The sequence below is a fragment of the Grampus griseus genome, assembly GCF_964374135.1.
Source record: "Grampus griseus genome assembly, chromosome: 20".
In the NCBI taxonomy this organism is placed as follows: Eukaryota; Metazoa; Chordata; class Mammalia; order Artiodactyla; family Delphinidae; genus Grampus; species Grampus griseus.
The window spans coordinates 13,951,224-13,973,610 of record NC_139014.1 but is presented as its reverse complement, the minus strand read 5'-3'; the positions used below and the strand labels follow the sequence as shown (position 1 = coordinate 13,973,610).

General features: G+C 40.0%; 1 protein-coding gene across 4 annotated transcripts in view; it reads left to right on the top strand.

The window, feature by feature from the left end:
* Positions 1–22,387, top strand: part of CEP95 (centrosomal protein 95) — a 59,353-nt gene that overhangs the window by 35,572 nt on the left and 1,394 nt on the right. For all 4 annotated transcript variants that reach the window (XM_082678025.1, XM_082678024.1, XM_082678026.1 and 1 more), the window contains 6 exons: positions 15,077–15,216; positions 16,020–16,109; positions 17,234–17,363; positions 18,352–18,521; positions 18,635–18,709; positions 19,928–20,080. In XM_082678025.1, coding sequence (XP_082534151.1) covers positions 15,077–15,216; positions 16,020–16,109; positions 17,234–17,363; positions 18,352–18,521; positions 18,635–18,709; positions 19,928–20,080 — 758 coding nt within the window. The remainder of the gene's footprint in view (positions 1–15,076; positions 15,217–16,019; positions 16,110–17,233; positions 17,364–18,351; positions 18,522–18,634; positions 18,710–19,927; positions 20,081–22,387) is intronic.

The window sequence follows — 22,387 nt, the reverse complement described above, 5'->3', positions numbered from 1 at the left end:
TTGATATAGCAGTCTATATATAAACAAGATTGTTTTAAGTTGCTGGTTTTTTAATTTCAAATGCAATTCCAATATCCTGCATTTTTGCTTTCCTCTTCTCACAGTTGCTGGTTTTGATATGATATTTGCATGCAGATGATTTCCTACCTTTACTGTATGTTTGCCTAATGGTGAGCTTTTCTATTTGTATTCTTCTTGTTTCTAATTGTGCCCTTTTCTTTTCTGCCTGGAGAAGTTCTTTAGCATTTGTTGCAAAGCTGGTCTGGTGATCCTGAATTTTCTTAGCTTTTGCTTGTCTGTAAAGCTTTGATTTCTCCTTTGAATCTGAATGAGAGCCTTACTGGATAAAGTATTCTTGGTTGTAGGTTCTTCCCTTTGATCACTTTATTAATTTATTTATTTTAATACATCTTTATTGGAGTATAATCGCTTTACAATACCATGTTAGTTTCTGTTGCACAACAAAGCGAATCAGCCATATGCATATACATGTCCCCATATCCCCTCCCTCTTGAGCCTCCCTCCCATCCTCCCTATGCCACCCCTCTAAGTCATTGCTAAGCACCGAGCTCATCTCCCTGTGCTATGCTGCTGCTTCCTACCAGCCAACTATTTTACATTCGGTAGTGTATATACGTCAATGCTACTATCACTTCGTCCCAGCTTCACCCTCCCACCCCATGTCATCAGGTCCATTCTCTATGTCTACCTCTTTATTCCTGCCCTGCAACTAGGTTCATCAGTAACTTTTTTTTAAGATTCCATATACATGTGTTAGCATATGGTATTTGTTTTTCTCCTTCCGACTTACTTCACTCTGTATGACGGACTCTGGGTCCATCCACCTCACTACAAATAACTCAGTTTTCTTTCTTTTTATGGCTGAGTAATATTCCATTGTATATATGTGCCACATCTTCTTTCTCCATTCATCTGTTGATGGATATTTAGGTTGGTTCCATGTCCTGGCTACTGTAAATAGTGCTGCAGTGAACATTGTGGTGCATGTCTCTTTCCGAATTATGGTTTTCTCAGGGTATATGCCCAGTAGTGGGATTGCTGGGTCATATGGTAGTTCTAGTTTTAGTTTTTTAAGGAACCTCCATACTGTTTTCCATAGTGGTTGTATCAATTTACATTCCCACCAACAGTGTAGGAGGGTTCCCTTTTCACCACACACTTTCCAGCATTTGTTGTTTCTAACTTTTTTGATAATGGCCATTCTGACCAGCATGAGGTGATACCTCATTGTAGTTTTGATTTGCATTTCTCTAATAATTAGTAATGTTGAGCATCTTTTCATGTGCTTCTTGGCCATCTGTATGTCTTCCTTGGTGAAATGTCTATTTAGGTCTAATGCCCATTTTTTAACTCAATTGTTTCTGTTTTTGATATTGAGTTCCATGAGCTCTTTGTATATTTTGGAGATTAATCCTTTGTTGTTTCATTTACAAATATTTTCTCACATTCTGAGGGTTGTCTTTTTATCTTGTTTACGGTTTCCCTGATGTTAAAAAGCTTTTAAGTTTAATTAAGTCCCATTTTTTATTTTTGTTTTTATTTCCATTACTGTAGGAGGTGGGTCAAAAAAGATTTTGCTGTGGTTTATGTCAAAGAGTGTTTTTCCTATGTTTTCCTCTGAAAGTTTTATAGTGTCTGGTCTTACATTTAAGTCTTTAATCCATTTGGAGTTAATTTTTGTGTATGGTGTTAGGTAGTGTTCTAATTCCATTCTTTTACATGTAGCTGTCCAGTTTTCTCAGCACCACTTATTGAAGAGGTTGTCTTTTCTCCATTGTCCGTTCTTGCCTCCTTTGTCATAATTTAGGTGCCCATATGTGTGTGAGTTTATCTCTGGGCATTCTTTCCTGTACCATTGATCTATATTTCTGTTTTTGTGCCATTACCATATTGTCTTGATTACTGTAGCTTTGTGGTATAGTTTGAAGTCGGGGAGCCTAATTCCTCCATCTCCATTTTTCTTTGTCAGCATTGCTTGGTCTTTTGTGTTTCCTTACAAATTGTAAGATTTTTTTGTTCTAATTCTGTGAAGAATGCCATTGATAGTTTGATAGGGATTGCATTGAATCTGTAGATTGCTTTGGGCACTATAGTCGTTTTCACAATATTGATTCTTCCAATCCAAGAACATGATATATTTCTCCATCTGTTTATGTCATCTTTGGTTTGTTTCATCAGTGTTTTATAGTTTTCTGAGTACAAGTCTTTCGCCTCCTTAGGCAGGTTTATTCTTAGGTATTTTATTCTTTTTGTTGCAGTGGTGAATGAGATTGTGTCCTTAATTTCTCTTTCTGGTTTTTCACTGTTGGTGTATAGTAATGCCAGAGATTTCTGTGCATTAATTTTGTATCCTGCAACCTTACCAAATTCGCTGATTAGTTCTAGTAGTTTTCTGGTGGCATCTTTAGGATTTTCTACGTATAGTATCATGTCATTGGCAAATAGTGACAGTTTTACTTCTTTTCCAATTTGGATTCCTTTTATTTCTTTTTCTTTTCTGATTGCTGTGGCTGGGAGTTCCAAAACTATGTTGAATAAGAGTGGTGAGAGTGGGCATCCTTGTCTTTCTTGTTCCTGATCCTAGTGGAAATGCTTTCAGTTTTTCACCATTGAGTATGATGCTTGCTGTGGGTTTGTCATATATGACTTTTATTATGTAGATTCCCTCTATGCCCATTTTCTGGAGAGATTTTATTGTAAATCGGTGTTGAATTTTGTCAAAAGCTTTTTCTGCATCTACTGAGATGATCATCTGGTTTTTATTCCTTAATTTGTTCATGTGATATATCACATTGATTGATTTGCATATATTGAAGAATCCTTGCATCCCTGGGATAAATCCCATTTGATCATGTTGTATGATCCTTTTTTTTTTTTTTTTTTTGGTTCTTTTGCAGTACGCGGGCCTCTCACTATTGTGGCCTCTCCCATTGCGGAACACAGGGTCCGGACGCGCAGGCTCAGCAGCCGTGGCTGACGGGCCCAGCCGCTCCATGGCATGTGGGATCCTCCCAGACCGGGGCACGAACCCGTGTCTCCTGCATCGGCAGGCGGACTCCCAACCACTGCACCAGCAGGGAAGCCCTGTATGATCCTTTTAATGTGCTGTTGGATTCTGTTTGCTAGTATTTTGTTCAGGATTTTTGTGTCTATGTTCATCAGTGATATTGGTCTGTAATTACCTTTTTTTGTGGTATCTTTTTCTGGTTTTGGTATCAGGGTGATGGAGACTTTGTAGAATGAATTTGGGAGTGTTCCTCCCTCTGCAATTTTTTGGAAGAGTTTGAGAAGGATCGGTATAAGCTCCTTTCTAAATGTTTGATAGAATTCTCCTGTGAAGCCATCTGGTCCTGGACTTCTGTTTGTTGAAAGATTTTTAATTAAGGTTTCAGTTTCATTCCTTGTGATAGGTCTGTTTATATTTTCTAATTCTTCCTGGTTCAGTCCTGGAAAATTGAACCTTTCCAAGAATTTGTCCATTTCTTCATGGTTGTCCATTTTATTGGCATATAGTTGTTTGTAGTAGTCTCTTACAATCCTTTGTATTTCTGCAGTATCAGTTGTGATTTCTTCTTTTTCATTTCTAATTTTATTGATTTGCATCCTCTCCCTTTTTTTCTTGATGAGTCTGGCTAAGGCTTTAACAATTTTGTTTATCTTCTCAAAGAACCAGCTTTTCATTTTATTGATCTTTGCTATTGTTTTCTTTGTTTCTATTTCATTTATTTCTGTTCTGATCTTTATGATTTCTTTCCCTCTACTGGCTTTGGGTTTTCTTTGTTCTTCTTTCTCTAGTTGTTTTAAGTGTAGGGTTAGATTATTTGAGGTTTTTCTTATTTCTTGAGGTGAGATTGAATAGCTGTAAACTTCCCTCTTAGAACTGCTTTTGCTGCGTCCCATAAGTTTTGGGTCACCATGTTTTCGTTGTCATTTGTTTCTATGTATTTTTAAGTTTCTTCTTTGATTTCCTCAGTGATCTCTTGGTTATTTAGTAAGTGCACTGTTTAGCCTCCATGTATTTGGGGTGTTCTACAATTTTTTTTCCTGTAATTGATTTCCAGTTTCATAGCGTTGTGGTCAGAAAAGATGCTTGATACGATTTCAATTTTCTTAAATTTTCCGAGGCTTGATTTGTGACCCAAGATGTGATCTATCCTGGAGAGTGTTCCGTATGCACTTGAGAAGAAAGTATATTCTTCCACTTTTGGGTGGAATGTTCTGTAAATATCAGATCTGTCTGGTCTATTGTGTCATTTAAAGCTTGTGTTTACTTATTTTCTGTTTGGATGATCTGTCCATTGGTGTAAGTGGGGTGTTAAAGTCCCATACTATTATTGTGTTACTGTCGATTTCTCCTTTCATGGTTGTTAGCCTTTGCCTTATGTATTGAGGTGCTCCTATGTTGGGTGCCTAAACATTTATAATTGTTATATCTTCTTGGATTGATCATTTGATCATTATGTAGTGTCCCTCTTTATCTCTTGTAACAGTCTTTATTTTAAAGGCTATTTTATTTGATACAAGTATTGCTACTCCAGCTTTCTTTTGATTTCCATTTGCATGGAATATCTTTTTCCATCCCTTCACTTTCAATCTGTATGTGTCCCTAGCTCTGAAGTGGCTCTCTTGTAGACAGCATATATATGGGTCATGTTTTTGTATCCATTTAGCCAGTCTGTGTCTTTTGGTTGGGGCATTTAATCCATTTACATTTAAGGTTATTATCAATATGTATGTTCGTATTATCATTTTCTTAATTGTTTTTGGTTTGTTTTTGTGGGTCTTCTTCTATTGTGTTTCCTGCTTAGAGAAGTTTCTTTAGCATTTGTTCTAAAGCTGGTTTGGTGGTGCTGAATTCTTAGCTTTTGTTTGTCTGAAAAGCCTTTGGCTTCTCCATCGAATCTGAATGAGATCCTTGCTGGGTAGAGTAATCTTGGTTGTAGGTTCTTCTCTTTCATAACTTTAAGTATATTCTGCCACTCCCTTTTGGCCTGCAGAGTTTCCACTGAAAAATCAGCTGATAACCTTATGGGGATTCCTTTGTATGTTATTTTTGTTTTTCCCTTGCTTTTAATATTTTTTCTTTGAATATAATTTTTGTTAGTTTGATTAATATGTGTCTTGATGTGTTTTTCCTAGGGTTTATCCTGTATGGGACTCTCTGTGCTTCCTGGACTTGGGTGACTATTTACTTTCCCATGTTAGGGAAGTTTTCCACTATAATCTCTTCAAATATTTTCTCAGACCCTTTCTTTTTCTCTTCTTCTTCTGGGACCCCAATAATTCGAATGTTGGTGTGTTTAATGTTGTCCCAGAGGTCTCTGAGATTGTCAGTTTTTTTCATTCTTTTTTTCTTTTTTTAATACATTTATTTATTTATGGCTGTGTTGGGTCTTCGTTGCTGTGTGCAGGCTTTCTCTAGTTGCGGTGAGCAGGGGCTACTCTTCATCGCAGTGTGAGGGCTTCTCATTGTTGTAGCTTCTCTTGTTGTGGAGCATGGGCTCTAGGTGCACAGGCTTCAGTAGTTGTGGCTTGCAGTCTCTAGAGCTCAGGCTCAGCAGTTGTGGCACACAGGCTTAGTTGCTCCTTGGCATGGGGGATCTTCCCGGGCCAGGGCTCAAACCTGTGTCCCTTGCATTGGCAGGCAGATTCTTAACCACTGCACCACCAGGGAAGCCCTCATTCTTTTTTCTTTATTCTGCTCCTCAGCAGTTATTTCCACCATTTTGTCTTCCAGCTCACTTACTCATTTTTCTTCCTCCGTTATTCTGTTATTGATTCCTTCTAGTGTACTTTTCATTTCAGTTATTGTATTGTTCATCTCTGTTTGTTTGTTCTTTAGTTCTTCTAGATCTTTGTTAAACATTTCTTGTATTTTCTCAATCCGTGCTTCCTTTCTGTTTCCGAGATTCTGGATCATCTTCACTGTCATTGCTCTGAATTCTTTTTCAGGTAGATTGTCTGTTTCCTCTACATTTATTTGGCTTTGTAGGTTTTTACCTTGTTCCTTCATCTGTGACATTTTTTTGCTGTTTCTTTTTTTGTTTTTTAATGAGTGGGATTGTGTTCCTGTTTTACTGGTTGTTTGGCATGAGGCTTCCAACATTGGAGTTTGTAGGCTGTTGGGCAGAGCTGGGTCTTGGTGCTGATGAGGTGAGGAACTCTGTGAGACCTCACTTCCAATAAATATTACCTGGGGTCTGAGGTTCTCTGTTAGTCCAGTGGTTCGGACTTGGAGCTCCAACTGCAGAGCTCACAAATCAAGATCCTGCAAGCCGCGTGGGGCAGCAAAAGTAAAAAATAGAACAATAACAATGTAAAAAAATAAAATTAGACTAGGAAACTAACAGATACGTTAAAAAGAGTGTAAAAATAAAAACGTAGATGAATCAACAACCGGAAGGTACATCAGTACCACAATCATAAAAAAGAGGAGGGAAAGAAAAAGAAAAAGGGCGGGGTGGGGGGGCCCTTGGCTGTGGAGAGGGAGGCCTAAGCAAGGGAGATCTGTGCGGTGGGCAGGGCCAATGCTCAGGACCCACAGGGATGGAAAAGGCCCTGGGGGCTGTGGGGGGTGGGGCTTAGGGTCAAGGAACAGAAGGGGCCCAGGTGTGCCTCCCACCCCTGGTCTCAGAGGGCAGGGGACCTCACCTGGGAGCCCAGCAGGCTTCCTGGGCTCAAGTGGGCAGGGCAAATGCCCTCCTCTCTTCTTCTGTTCCTCTGGTCTGGGGCCTGGGAGGGCCCCTCCCAGGAAGGGCCTGGGAGGAAGGCCCCTCCCACCTTCCTCTCCTGATCTCCTGGGCCTCCCTCCTATGCCCCCAGGACCAATGTGGCTGGAGGTGGGGTAAGGGGGGGCCTTGGAGGGCAGGGGACTGGCCTGGGAGCTCAACAGGCTCCCTCTGCCCTAGTGGGCAGGGCAATTGCCCTCTGCTCCTCTCCTGCTCCTCCTGGAGGCCCCCTCCAACCTGCCTCTCCTGATTTCCCCGGCCTCCTTCCTATGTCCCCAAGGACCCACATGGCCTGGAGGAGGGGGCTTTGGATCGCAGGGGGCCAGCCTGGGAGCTTAGCAGGCTCCCTGGGCCCCAGTTGGCAGGGCAATCGCGCTCCGCTCCTTTCCCACTCCTCCTGGATAGCCCCTCCCGCCTGCCACTCCTGATCTCCCCGGCCTCCCTCCTATGCCTCCAGGACCTACGCAGCCTGGATGGGGCTTTGGAGCAGGGAGAACTGGCTTGGCAGCTCAGCAAGCTCCCCGGCCCGAGTGGGCCAGGCGATCACCCTCTGCTCCTCTCCCGCTCTTCCCAGAGAGTCCCTCCCACCTGCCTCTCCTGATCTCCCCAGCCTCAGGGGCGCCAATCTTGGCCTCCAGTTCTCCTCCCCCCTCGGTTCCCATACATCCTACTGGTTCACTCTGGGGTTCCTCCCGTCTCCTTGGGGGTCAGAGTCTCTCACCAGCAGCCGGCAGGCACCCTAGTTGTGGGGAGATGCTAATTCCATGTCTTCCCACACCACCATCTTGACTTTTTCCCCATCACTTTAAATATATCATGCCACTCCCTTATGGCCTGCAGAGATTCTGCTGAGAGATCAGCTGATAACCTTATGGGAGTTCCCTTGTATGTTACTTGTTGCTTTTAGTATTTTTTCTTTGTCTTTAATTTTTGTCAGTTTGATTACTGTGTGTCTCATCGTGTTCCTCCTTGGGTTTATCCTGCCTGGGACTCTCTGCGCTTCCTGGACTTGGGTGACTGTTTCCTTTCCTGTGTTAGGGAAGTTTTCATCTGTTATCTGTTACAGTATTTTCTCAGGTCCTTTCCCTCTCTCTTCTCCTTCTGGGACTCGTATAATATGAATGTTGGTGCATTTAATGCCCCAGATGTCTCTTAGACTGTCCTCATCTCTTTTCATTCTTTTTTCTTTATTCTGTTCCTTGGCAGTGATTTCCACCATTCTGTCCTCCAGCTCAGTTATTCGTTATTCTGCAATTGATTCTTTCTAGTGTGTTTTTCATTTCAGTTATTGTATTGTATTTATCTCTGTTCTTTAGTTCTAGGTCTTTTTTGTTTGTTTGCTTTTTGTTTTGTTTTGTTTTGCGGTACGTGGGCCGCTCACTGCTGTGGCCTCTCCCGTTGCGGAGTACAGGCTCGCGCAGGCTCAGCGGCCACAGCTCATGGGCCCAGCCGCTCCACGGCATGTGGGATCCTCCCGGACCAGGGCACGAACCCGTGTCCCCTGCATCGGCAGGCGGACTCTCAACCACTGCGCCACCAGGGAAGCCCCTGTTCTAGGTCTTTGTTAAACATTTTTTGTATCTTCTCGATCTGTGTTTCTATTCTTTTTCTGAGATCTTAGATCATCTTTACTATCATTACTCTGAATTCTTTTTTGCATAGATTGCCTATCTCCACTTCGCATAATTGTTCTTGGGTTTTATCTTGTTCCTTCATCTGGGACATATTCTTCTGCTGTCTCATTTTGTTTAACTTTTCTGTGATTGAGGTTTCCATTCTGCAGGCTGCAGGGTAGAGGCTTTTCTTGCTTTTGCTGTCTGCCCCCTGGTGGATGAGGCTGTCTAAGAGGCTTGTGCAGGCTTCCTGGTGGGAGGGACTGGTTCCTGCCCACTGGTGGGTAGAGCTGTGTCTTGTCCCTCTGGTGGGCTGGGCTGTATCAAGGGGTGTGTTAACTGGGCAGCTGTGTGCTCAGGAAGACTCTAAGCAGCCTGCCTGCTGGTGGATGGGGCTGTGTTCCTGCCCTGTGGGCCATTTGGCCTGAGACATCCCAGCACACAGCCAGCTCACAGGCTGTTGGGTAGGGCCAGGTCCTGGTAAGAAAATGGCAGCCTCCAGGAGGGGTCATGCCGATGAGTACTTCCCAGAAGTACCGCCACCTGTGTCTTTGTCCCTGAAGTGAACCACAGCCACCCCCTGCCTCCACAGGAGACCCTCCAATACTAGCAGATAGGTCTGGCCCAGTCTCTTATGAGATCACTGCTTTTTTTCTTGGGTCCTGGTGCACGCAAGACCTTGTGGGCACCCTCCAAGGGTGGAGTTTCTGTTTTCCTCAGTCCTGTGGGATTCCTGTGATCAAACCCCACTGGGCTTCAAAGCCAGATTCTCTGAGAGCTCCTCCTCCTGTTGCCAAACCCCCAGGCTCGGGAGCCTGTCATGGGGTTCAGAACTTTCACTCCTGTGGGAGAACATCCGTTATCTCATGTAGATACAAAAAAAAAATATTTCACTTGTGATGAGAACTCTTAGTATCTACTCTCTTAACTTTCAAATACACCATCACAGCAGGGTTAACTATAGTCATCATGCTGTGCATTACATCCCTAGTACTTATTTTACAACTGGAAGTTTGTACCTTTTGACCAGTTCCCCCACCCTTTACCCCGTGCCTCTATTAACCACAAATCTGATCTCTTTTTATATGAGTTTGGCTTTTTTTTTTTTAATTTAAGATTTCCACATTTAAGTGAGTTTGGTTTCTTTTTTTTTTTCTTTCAGTTACACATACAGGTGATTTCATACAGTATTTGTCTTTCTGTCTGACTTATTTTACTTAGCAAAATGGAATCAAGGTCCATCCGTGTTGTCACAAATGGTGGAATTTCCTTCCTTCTTATGACTGAATAACATTTCATTGTATGTATATACCACATCATCTTTATCCATTCATCTGTCAGTGGACATTTACTATTGTTCCATGTCTAGGTTATTGTAAATAATGCTGCTTTGAACATGGGGAAACAGATACCTCTTCAACATAGTGTTTTTGTTTCCCTTGTATATATTCCCAGAGATTAAATTGATGGATCATATGGTAATTCTATTTTCAATTATTTGAGGACCTTCCATACTGTTTTCCATAATGGCTGTACCAATTTATAATCCCACCAGCAGTGCACAGTGGTTTCCTTTACTCCACATCCTTGCCAACACTTGTTACTTCTTTTTGATGATAGCCATTCTAACAGGCGTGAGATGACATCTCATTGTAGTTTTAATTTACATTTCCCTAATGATTAGTGCTGTTGAGCACCTTGTCATGTACCTGTTGGCCATTTGTATATCTTCTTTGGAAAAATGTCTCTTCAGGTCTTTTATCCATTTTTAAATTGAATTATTTGGTTTTTTGCTATTGAGTTGTAAGCATTATTTATATTTTATATAGTAACCCCTTACCAGAGATCTGATTTGCAATTTTTTTTTCCATTCTGTAGGTGGTTTTTTTCATTTCTTTGATCGTTTCTTTTGTGGTGCAGAATTTTACTTTGATATAGTTCCACCTGTTTATTTTGGTGCTTGACTTTAGGTGTCATATCTTTGTTTTTTAATGTAGGCATTTATTGTTATGAACTTCCTCTTACAACTGTTTTTGCTGCATCCCATAAGTTTTGGTATATTGTATTTCCATTTTCATTTTTCTTACGATTTTAAAAATTTCTCTTTTGATTTCTTTGACCCACTGGTTGGCTAGTATGATATTGCTTAATCTCCATGTATTTGTGAATTTCCCATTTTCTTCTTGTAATTGATTTCTAGTTTCATACTATCATGGTCAGAAAAGATGTTTGATGCGGTTTCAGTCATTTAGAATTTTCAAAGACTTGTTTTGTGGCCTAACATATGATCTATCCCAGAGAATGTTTCATGTGCGTTGGAGAAGAATGGTTATTCTCCTGCTTTGGCATAAGAGTTTTCTGTAAATGTCTGCTAAGTTATCTGGACTAACATGTAATTTAAGTCCAGTATTTCCATATTGATCTGTCTGGGTGATCTATCCACTGCTGAAAGTGGGGAATATAAGTCCCCTACTATTTCTGTATTATTATTTCTCCCTTTGGGTCTGTTAATATTTGCTTTATATATTTAGATACTCCTATGTTAGGTGCAAAAAACTTACATAAAATTATATTCTCTTTATGAATTGACCCTTTTATTATTGTATAATGATCTTATTTGTCTCTCATTATAGTTTTTGTCTTAAAGTCTATTTTGTCTGTTAGAAGTATAGCTACTACACCAGCTTTCTGTAGGTTTCCATTTGTATGGAATATCTTTTCCCACCCCTTCACTGTTAGTCCGTGTGTGTTCTTAAAGATGGAGTCTCTTGTAGGCAACATAGTTGGGTCTTTTTAAATTTTTAATCCATTCAGCTACTCAGTTTGTTTTGATTGGAGAATTTAGTCCATTTACATTTCAAGTAATTATTTACTGATTGATATGGTCTAAATGTCATTTTGTTAATTGTTTTCTGGCTGCTTTGTAATTCCTTTGTTCCTTTCTTCTTTTCTTGCTGTCTTCCTTTGTGACTTGAGGATTTTCCCTAATAGTAGCTTAGATTTTTCTCTTTGTTTTGTGTATCTAAGTTTCTGCTTTGTGGTTACCATAAGGCTTATATAAAACATATTTATAACAGCATATTTTAAGATGATAAGTTGAAACACATATTAAAGTTCTACATTTTTACTTTCCCTTCATTTTATGTTTTTGATGCCACATATTACATTCTTTTTCCTTGTGTATCCATTAACAAATTATTGTAGTTATAGTTATTTTTACTATTTTTGTTTGTCAGTCTTCATACCAGATTTGGTATATGACTTACCACCATCATAACATTAGAGTATTCCGAATTTAAATAATTACTTATCTTTACCAATGAGATTTATACATTTCTATATGTTTTCTTGTTACTAATTAGCACCCTTTTATTGCAACTTGAAAAAGTCCCTTTAACAGAGTGGCCTAGTGTTTAGGATTCCAGACTTTCACTGCCATGGCCTGGGTTCAATCCCTGCTTGGGGAACTGAGAACCCACAAGCCGCACGGTGCAGTGCAGCCAAAAAAAAAAAGTCCCTTTAAAATTTTTTGTAAGGCTGTACTAATGTTGATGAACTCCTTATTCATTCAGCTTTTGCTTGTCTGGAAAGCTCTTTATCTCTCCTTCAATTCTGAAGGACAGCTTTGCTGGGTAGAGTATTTTTGGTTGCAGTTTTTCTTTCAGCAGATTGAATATATTTAGCTGTTCTCTTCTGGCCTGCAAAGTTTCTGATGAAAAATCTACTGATAGTCTTATAGGTGTTTCCTTGTACGTAACAAGTTGCTTTTCTTTTACTGCTTTTAAGAGTCTCTCAAATTAAATTTGACAAGTTTAATTATAATATGTCTCAGTGTGGGTCTCTTTGGATTTATCTTATTTTAAAGTTTCTGGGCTTCTTGGATCTGAATGTCTTGTTTCTTTCCCCAGATTAGGGGAGTTTTCAGCCATTATTTCTTTGTATAAGCTTTCTGCCACTTTCTCCCTTCTCCTTCTGGGATCCCTATAATGTGAATATTGGTCCACTTGATGGAGTCCTTTAAGTCTTCTTCACTTTTTCTCATTGTTTTTTCTTTTTGCTCTTCTGTTTGGATGAATTCCATTGCCCTAAGTTGGCTGATGCTTTCTCTCGCTTCACCTAGTCTGCTGTTGAACTCCATTATTGTATTCATTTTTGGTTTTTTAATTTATTTACTTATTTTTGGCTGCGTTGGGTCTTTGTTGCTGCGCGCAGGTTTTCTCTAGTTGTGGTGAGCAAGGGCTATGCTTCATTGCGGTGCGTGGGCTTCTCACTGCGGTGGCTTCTCCCACTGCAGTGGCTTCTCCCACTGCAGAGCACAGGCTCCAGGCACATGGGCTCCAGAGCGCAGGCCCAGCAGCTGTGGTGCACAGGCCTAGCTGTTCCATGGCATGTGGGATCCTCTGGGACCAGGTCTTGAACCTGTGTCCCCTGCATTGGCAGGCGGACTCTCAACCTCCATTATTGTATTCTTTAGCTCTGTGATTTGTTTGGTACTTAAAATATTTTTTTATTTTTTAAAAATATTTTTTTATGTTTGGTACTTTCTTATATTTTCTCTTCGTTAAAATTCTCACTTTGTTGAAATTCTCATTGTTCTCCTGACCTCAGTGAGCATCTTTATGCCCATTATTTTGAACTCTTTATCAAGTAAATCCTTTATCCATTTCATCAAAATCTGTTTGTTGAGTTTTATCTTGTTCTTTTGTTTGGAACATATTCTTGTGTTTCTTTGTTTTCCTGACTGTGTTGGTTTCTGTGCATTAGATAAAACAGCCACTCTCCCAGTCTCGAAGGAGTAGTCTTGCATAGGAGATGACTCTTATCATTCAGCCCATCCCTAGCTCTTGGTTGGCTCTCAAATCTTTGTGTTTGTCTAAACCATTTTCTTCATTCTTAATGGCTCCTAGTAGATTAAGCTGTGCCACAACCCTTTTTGATGTGGGTTTTTTCTCATGTCACTCAGCTAGTGTCTGGATTCCTTTCAGAGGGAATTATTCCATATTTAGTGTAGGTTTCAGTGTCTGTGGGAGGAGGTGAGTTCAGGAGCCTCTATTTTGCCATCTTGAACTGGACCGTCTCATCCCTGTCTTTATACTTTAATAGCATTGTTACTTGTCTAAATATACTATTGTTTTATGTTTTTTTAATATACAGATATATATTATTCTGCAACTTTTTTTCTATTAACATTGTTTTAAAAAATCTATGTTGATACTTCCAGTTCTTCATTTTAACTACTGCATAACTGAGTTCATACAGTGTACCCCATTTGTATGAGTATGTATTTTTATTTATATATATTCCCCCCCACCATTGCAGGACATATAGATTGTTTTCAGATTTCATAACTGCAAACAGTTCTGCAATGAACAACCTGTAAATATGTGCAGAAGTTTCTCTAGGATCTATATCTACTAGAATTGCTAGACTGAGGAGTTTACACTTTTCCACCATTGCCAAATTCCCCTCCAAAGTGATTGCACCAGTTTGTACTCATATCAGCAATGCATGACAGTTTCTGGTTTGCCACATCCTTGCAGATGTTTCCTACTGCTTGTTCAAATAATTATCCTGTCTTCCACCAACTAAAACTTTGCACGTTTTCCATTCACTTCTATCGACTTTGGTCATCCCTTGTTTCTCTAGAAGCAATCCATTTCTCATCCAAAATTTCCTTAACTTTTCAGTTTTGTTTTGTTTTGTTTTGTTTACTCCAAGAGTACTTTTTCGTTCTCTTGATTATTTCATCTGTCTTCCCTTAAATTTGACTCAGGTAATCTCTAGGAACCATCATCCAGTAGCCTACATGTTTTCCTGACATGTACATTGTATCCCATCTTAAAAACACATTATAAGTTAAAACGTTATTTTTATTGGCTCTTCAGTTTCTAAAGAAGAATACATTGTGGACATAATAAAAGTGTTATTAAAACATCATTTAAAATAGATTGTGCAAGTCAGGTTAACTTAACATCTTTAAGTTTTAAATTAATTTGAAAGATTTGAATTAAAAGAGAGTGAAGAGAAAAAAGCTCACGGACATTTTAATTTTCTGGGAAAATTTATTTAGAAGGGTATCAAATAAATTTCCTTGACCTTAGAGCTATATTGAATTATTTGCTTTTCCAAAAAGGCATGGAGCCCCCTCCTCACAATTAGCAGATTCCTGAGCATATTTATAAACGGTGGAACATAAAAAGGTTTGTGGAGGGAAGTAATTCGTTAGATCTCTTAGGCAGTATGGAATTAGGAGGGCTAGGTGGCTACGTAGGGAAGAACAGGACTGCTTAAAACTGCTAAGCTACAGTAACCTTTGCGTATAAGCATTCTGCTTTATAAGGATGTGTATATGTACTTACAGCCCCCTCCTCAGGACCTAGATAGGTAAAAGGATAGCAGACATACAGCTCAGATGGCTTTTTCTCCTCCACCACCATGAGTGTGCAGCAGGCATTCCACATGTTGCACCATTTTCAACCCAAAATTGAATATAGAACCTTAGTACTTCTTTGAGACATTTTGAGTACACATTATGTGCATTAGTCCGTTTGCTTGGTGTGATTAAACATATAAACAAACAGAAATTAGTTATAGGAGAGAGTACATTTAGCACATCCATAGTCTCTTTGGATTTGGTAACAGTCAACTGTTTGGTGCCCACTTAACATTTCTGACTGTCAGAAATTGATGGTACATGTCTCTCTTGTGTTGTAGGACTTGCCATGCATAGAAAGCCACCCTCCAGATCTCATTCACTTTCTCCATCTCCAATTAACAAAAACAAACAGTTCCATATGGAGAGAAAAAGGCAGCGAAAGCCAAAAGTAACAGATATCCGCCGATTTCAAGCAAAGGTATATCCCATCACTTGACCGCCATTGGGCAGCAGGCATTACCTTTTACCCTTAGCCAGATGCTACAGTGAACATGCTGTTGACTAAAGGCTTAAAATGCATTTAATATTCTTGAGCTGAGTGGATGACAAAATTATGTGACATAGCTTTTACGTCCCCCATTAGGGAACATAAAACTTGTACTCATGAAACTCTAAAAAAACTAAGCTTATTAGATATAGCTTAGTCAGTACTCTGGTGGGTTAAGAAAGTATATCCGTGTAGACAGGCATTTTCAGAGAGAGCTTTAGAAATGAAGAGAATTTGAGGTGGATTAAATGTGACCGGCTATTTGAATTACAGATAGGATGAAAATGCCCAAACAGGAATGAGACCCCTCCTGTTAGGGTTCAACAGGAGAATGTATGATTACTAAGGAAGACTTTCTACTGTGGAATAGGGATTTTGAAATGTAGCATAAATTTAGAACACTTAAGTTGTTTGCTACAGTATGTTTTATAATGGTGAAAACAAACTAATTTAGATGTCTTAAAATAACATGTAACTTCAACTCAAACATGTAACTTCCACTCAAGTGTGTATCAAAATAGTTACAGGAACTGTGAGAACACAAAAAATATGTAAAGTTGTGTTTTATGTCCCAATTACATATCTGTTAAATAATGTATATTTAATAATATATATAGCCTGAAAGGAACTTTAAAAAGTGAATGGAATGGCAGAATATTAGATTGATTTTTTTCCTTCATTTTCATTTGTATGTTTTTAATAACTATAATATCATATGGCCTTTTCCCCTGTAGGCAATAACTGAAGCATTTGAAAAGGAACTAAGAAGAAATAAAGTTCAAGAGAATATTGGACCTCTAGGAATAAATGACAAGGAGGAAACAGTGGGTAAAAGTCTCTACTGTAATAAATGCCATTTGATCAGATCAGTGGAAAGTACAGAGATGATCTTCTTAAAAGGAAAAAAATCAACAGGGCCTTAATCATTATTAGCCCCTTAGAAAAAAGCAGAATTTCATTTCATGATGTGAGATTTTCTTTTATTCATAGGTAGGCAAGTTGCTAAAATGTGGCAAGACATGGTACCCAAAACTAGTATTTTTCCTTCCTGCCTAAAACTTCCATCAGTTTTTAAGGGCTTCTATTGCTTATCAGTTCACCAAGGCTTTAAAAGATAGTCTAGGCTGACAAGTTAAAGAGGGAGAGTAAAAGAAGACAGGAAATCCCAGTTGCTCCATGCCTGGTTGGAAGACACCCAAAGCATAAGTTTCGTTGCCTTTCAAAAGAATAGTTACAGAAGCTAAATGAAAGCATGGAGAAAATGCTTATGCTAAAATGTTCATAAACGAAACAGAATATAGCATACAGTGTGGTTAAAACTAAACATCGTCTAAGAACTTTTTTAATCTACGTTTAAAAGGTTGTCAAAAGAAGCAAGTACATCAGAACATCATTAGTAGTTGTATTTAGGGTGTGGGGCTATGGCAACTATGAAACTTGAAAAAGATTTAGTGCTTTTTCAAATTCCAAAGGATGCCAGAAACTAAAGAGGCATTTAACTTAGAGTAGGTAAATAACCAGACTGTAGAAATTTTTTTTAATTTATTAATTTATTTTTGGCTGTGTTGGGTCTTCATTGTGGTGTGGGACTTCTCTTGTTGTGGAGCACAGGCTGTAGGTGCATGGGCTTCAGTAGTTGTGGCACACGGGCTCAGTAGTTGTGGCTCACAGCTCTACAGCACAGGCTCAGTAGTTGTGGCGCACGGGCTTAGTTGCTCTGCGGCATGTGGGATCTTCCCGGACCGGGGCTCGAACCCATGTCCCCTGCGTTGGCAGGCAGATTCTTAACCACTGTGCCACCAGGGAAATCCCCAGACTGTAGAAATTTGAAGTAAGGTGGTTTGGCTGGGGATTATGTTAGCTGTTTTTGTCCCTATGTAATATTTAAGATGATGTATGAAAGTTATTAGACTTCTCATTTCTATTCTGTTTTATATCTGCTCCTAAGGAAAAAATATACAGAGAAACTGTTCATAAAGGAACTCCAAAACATAGTCAGCCCTGGAAGATTTACTCTAGAAAAACCACAACTCCAGGTCCAAGAGGTGGCTTGCCAAAGCCAAATAAAGCAGTTCCAAGTAAGAACCACAAAATTGTACTTTATGGAAAACTGGCATCCTTTGAAAGTGTGTGCTACATGCCAAGGACACAGCACTGAGAACCAGCATCTACAGTCAGCTGGAGAAAGTTCCCTCTTCTCTCACTGCCATATGCTAGATTTCTGTAAAGAGAGATAAAACTCTTAATGAGGCATTTCTCTAGAACACTTTTTTTTTTTTTTTTTTTGCGGTACGCAGGCCTCTCACTGCTGTGGCCTCTCCCGTCGTGGAGCACAGGCTCCGGACGTGCAGGCTCAGTGGCCATGACTCACGGGCCCAGCCGCTTCGCAGCGTGTGGGATCCTCCCGGACCGGGGCACGAACCCGTGTCCCCTGCATCAGCAGGCGGACTCTCAACCACTGTGCCAGCAGGGAAGCCCTCTCTAAAACTCTTAAATATATACCAATATATTGGCACCAAAGGAATGTGATGGCTATGACCAGCTGTTCCAGCTTTAGCTTCACTCTGCTCACTCATGCTGGTTGTCTTTTGTTTCTGGGAAGTTGGTAGAACCAAAGGGGTGCTCCAAAGAAAGCAGAGGGCCTGTCCAGCTCCTGTTACATTGACAGTTGGTGCCAGGGTACAGTTTCAAAGACCACTGGCCTTCTAACTACATCCCATCAGACAGAGACTAACACTCCTCAGCCCTCCTGGGAGGCAGTTTGACCACACACACAGCATCCACCCCAGGCACTGAATCAGCTGAGCAGTTAGGATGGACTTCACAAAACCAGCATGTCATCAGTCAGAAATGTTGAGGTTATTTTCATCCTTACTAGTAATTGGCTATCCCAATCAGAGAAGGAGTGCAAAAGTAATAACACACTTTTAGAATTGTTCTTTTCAAGCTCAGAACCACATCACTTAGATAAGCTTTGATCTCGCAGGAAGGTGGGATGAGATTTCTTCTTAAAAGCTGTCAGTGAGTTTCTCAGATTAAGAGCATCTTTTTTTTTTCACCTTGCAGTGAAAGTGAATGAGCACAGTCTCCTGCCCCTGATGCTGGAGCAGTTTCCATTTCTCTATGTTTCTGGTCAGACACTAAGCAAAATGTGGAAACAGCAAATTGCACAGGTTGAACAGCTCAAAAAAGATGCATATAGAGAAAATCGATCAAAGAAGAAACTCCAGGATGAAGTAAGATAACTGTCAATTAAGCATAGGAGTATAAACCAAAAAGGGGCAGAGCTTATCCTTGATAATCTAGTGAATGGAATTATTAACCTCGTTTCCTTGTATCCCACTTAAAGATAGAAGAAGCCTTGAGAAGGCACGATCTCCTTACTGTGCTTATCAAGAAAGAATATGAACATAACAAGAGACTGGTAAGTTATATTAATTACTTTTATTTGTACCAGCTGGGCAATATCCCCACTGACTCAAACCTCTTACACTTACCTGTGGAAGCATTTAGGTCTTTAACCAAAATTGATGAGAGGGTAAGGTGCTAGATACTTTATATACACAGTTTCATTTAGTCTTTATAGTAACATAATAGAAACGTTTTCTATGAAATGGAAAACCTGAAGCTTTGAGATGTTAACTTGCCCTGGGTCCCACCATAATCAGCAAGGGCAAGGTTGAGATTTTAATCCAGGTTTGTCTCTACCTCCAAGCCTCTTCAAGGTACCAGGTGGTTATAAGTTAGTGTTTTTTGTCCTCTCCTTTCTTTCTCAGGTCCCAAATAGAAAGCTGAGGTTGTCTATGCCTCCATTATAATTTGGACTGAGAATCGTACACAGTACAACATTATCCTCTGAGTATCATGAAGGGGGAGGACAGAGATCAAAGACAATAAGCCAGAGGAAGAAACTTGAGTATAGAGATAAGCAATGAGAACTATAATTCTAAGCAGTTTCAGAGAAAGAAGGGGAAGCCATCAGGAACTGCATGTGAGACTCTGGTGCGGGGAAAAGAAAACAAGTGTCTGGACACCTAGTTGAAGGCTTTGTGTACATGACTTCATTTCACCCTCACTACTTTGCTAAGATATCACCTAAGTTCCTTAGTTTTGATATAGATACTTCTGTTAACTCAAGCTCTGCTTGAACATCTTTGAGGGTGCCAGTTTTCTACTTCTTTTAAGCAGGCATCTGGGTATGGCTTAGATGACTCCCTGGTGAAATGGGGAGATGAGACTCTCAGTCCATGAGGATTGTTGCTGCTCTCTGCAGCCTTGGGGGCTTATTGGGGCAGCTCTTCTGTGTGTTTTTTTGTTTGTTTGTTTGTTTGTTTTGGCTGCGCAGCATATGGGATCTTAGTTCCCTGACCAGGGATTGAACCCGCACCCCCTGCAGTGGGAGCGTGGAGTCCTAACCATGGGACTGTGGGGCAGCTCTTCTGACTAAGGTGATGAACCTACTAAAGACTAAAGGATTTCTGGGGACGGACAGGCTTTCACACTCTATGCCCAGCTAGCAGGCTACTGGCCCTCCATACGCGGCTTACTGCCTGAAGACATCGTGTTGGGGAGTGGGACAGATGAGAACACTGGAGTCTGTCTTCCTCATGTCCTTACCTCTTTTTCCCCTTCCCTTTCTTAGCAAGACTTCAAGGACCGCATTCACAGGCAGAAGTTGACCCAATCAAAGATAAAAGAAAATCGGCAGCAGACTGTTCGTGCCCGAAAATATTATGATGATTATAGAGTTCAGTTGCATTCAAAAATGATGAGAATGAGGACCCGGGAAGAAATGGTAAATATTGCTTTTCTGTCCAATCCAGTTAAGAAGGTAAATTTTGTCTGTTACCTTTTAGGACCACCTTCTTTGTGACTCTTGTCCCAGTGTGAATCCAAAATCCAAATGCAAGTCCAAAATGCTGGCTAGAGTTCAGACTTGGCCCACACCTCATTTTATTACCCCCATAGTGCATCCCAGTCTACTCTGTCTCTACCGCCCGTCTTTTTTTTTTAATTGTTGTTGGTTTACAATGTTGTGTTAATTACTGCTATATAGCAGTGATTCATATATATATGAATATAATATATATATTATACATACATACATGTATATATATTATACATATATATACACATTTTTTATATATCCTTTTCCATTATGGTTTATCGTAGGATACTGAATATAGTTCTCTGTGCTATACAGTAGGACCTTGTTGTTTATCCATCCTATATATAGAAGCTTGCATCTGCTAACCCCAATGTCCCACTCCATCCTTCCCCCAACCCCCTCCCCTCAACCCTCTCTCCCTTGGCAGCCACCAGTCTGTTCTCTATGTCTGTGAGTCTGTTTCTGTTTGGTAGATAGGTTCATTTGTGTCGTATTTTAGATTCCACAGATAAGTGGTATCTTACGGTATTTGTCTTTCTGACTTCACTTAGTATGATAATCACTAATTGCATCTATGTCGCTGCAAATGGCATTATTTTGTTCTTTTTTATGGCTGAGTAATATTCCATTGTACACAAATACCACATCTTCATCCATTCATCTGTTGATGGACATTTAGGTTGTGTCCATGTCTTGGCTATTGTGAATAGTGCTGCAGTGAACACAGGGGGTTCATGTATCTTTTCAAATTAGTTTTGTCCGGATATATGCCTGGGAGTGCAATTGCTGGATATGATAATTCTGATTTCAGTTTTTCTGAGGAACCTCCATACTGTTTTCCATAGTGGGTGCACCAACTTACATTCCCACCAACAGTGTAGGAGGGTTCCCTTATTCACCACACCCTCTCCAGCATTTATTTGTAGACTTTTTAATGATGGCCATTCTGACTGGTGTGAGGTGATACCTCATTGTAGTTTTGATTTGCATTTCTCTAATAATTAGTGAAGTTGAGCATCTTTTCATGTGCCTCTTTATCTGTATTTCTCTACTGTCCTTATCTCAATGTGAGGTCTTAATTCCCTCTGATGTCCCAAGTGTCCGTACTTCTGCAGGACACCTGCTTTAGGGGTTTGGGAGCATGTTGTAAGAGACAGGAATTTAAGGTGTGATTAGATGACCTCGGATTCCACTCAAAACCAGGAAAATAATGTAGGACAGATATGCTGTGAGATCTTTCCACAAGGTATTTGCTATCTCATCCTCATCAAGCTTGGGATTCCAAACTAGCAATAAATTTCATCTCTAGAGTAAAACATTAAGGTAATTATACTTAACAGGACTCAGTACTCTGAAGTGGGTCATACTATTATCCTCATTTCTAGAGGATACTACTAAGGCTTTGAGAGGTTAAGTAATTTGACACTAAGGCAATGCTGCCGGCTGATGAATGCATGACTGTACTTTAGTAAGAATTCTTGATCAGTCAGTGGAGGACAAGTGAGCATATCCGAATCCTTTGAACAGTTTGTGTACCTGTGGCCTAGTTAGATGATAACCACGTGGCCCTCAGCTGTGTACATGCAGTGTTTCTTTCTACTCTAGGGTTCTTTTCCTATATACATGACTGCTTGAGAGTTCTTTTCTGAAAGTAGTTAAGAATCTTTGGGATACAGGAAAAGATGCTGAATACCATTAGTCATTTAAGAAATACAAATCAGACCCACAATGAGATAAACTCTCACCCACTAAGATGGCTAAAATAAAAAAGTCCTGGCAAGGATGTAGAGAAGTTGGAACACACATGCAGGGCTGGTGGGGTTATAAGATGGTGCAACCACTTTGGAATACAGTCTGGCAGTTCTTCAAAAGGTTAAACGTATGATTCAGCACTTCTACTCCTAGGTAACTATACACAGATGTTCACAGCAGCACTATTTATAACAGCCAAGAAGAGGAAACAACGTCTATCAGTTGGTGAATTGATAAAGTGTGATATATCCATACAGTAGAGTATTATGTGGCAATGAAAAAAAGAATTTCATAGTGATTCCTGCTATAATATAGATGAACCTTGAAAAACTATGCTAAGTGAAAGAAGCGAGATACAAAAGGCCACATACTATATGATACCATTTATGTGAAATGTCCAGAATAGGTAAATCTGTAGGCATAGAAAGTGGAGTAGTGATTGCTAGGGAGAGGGGGAGGGGG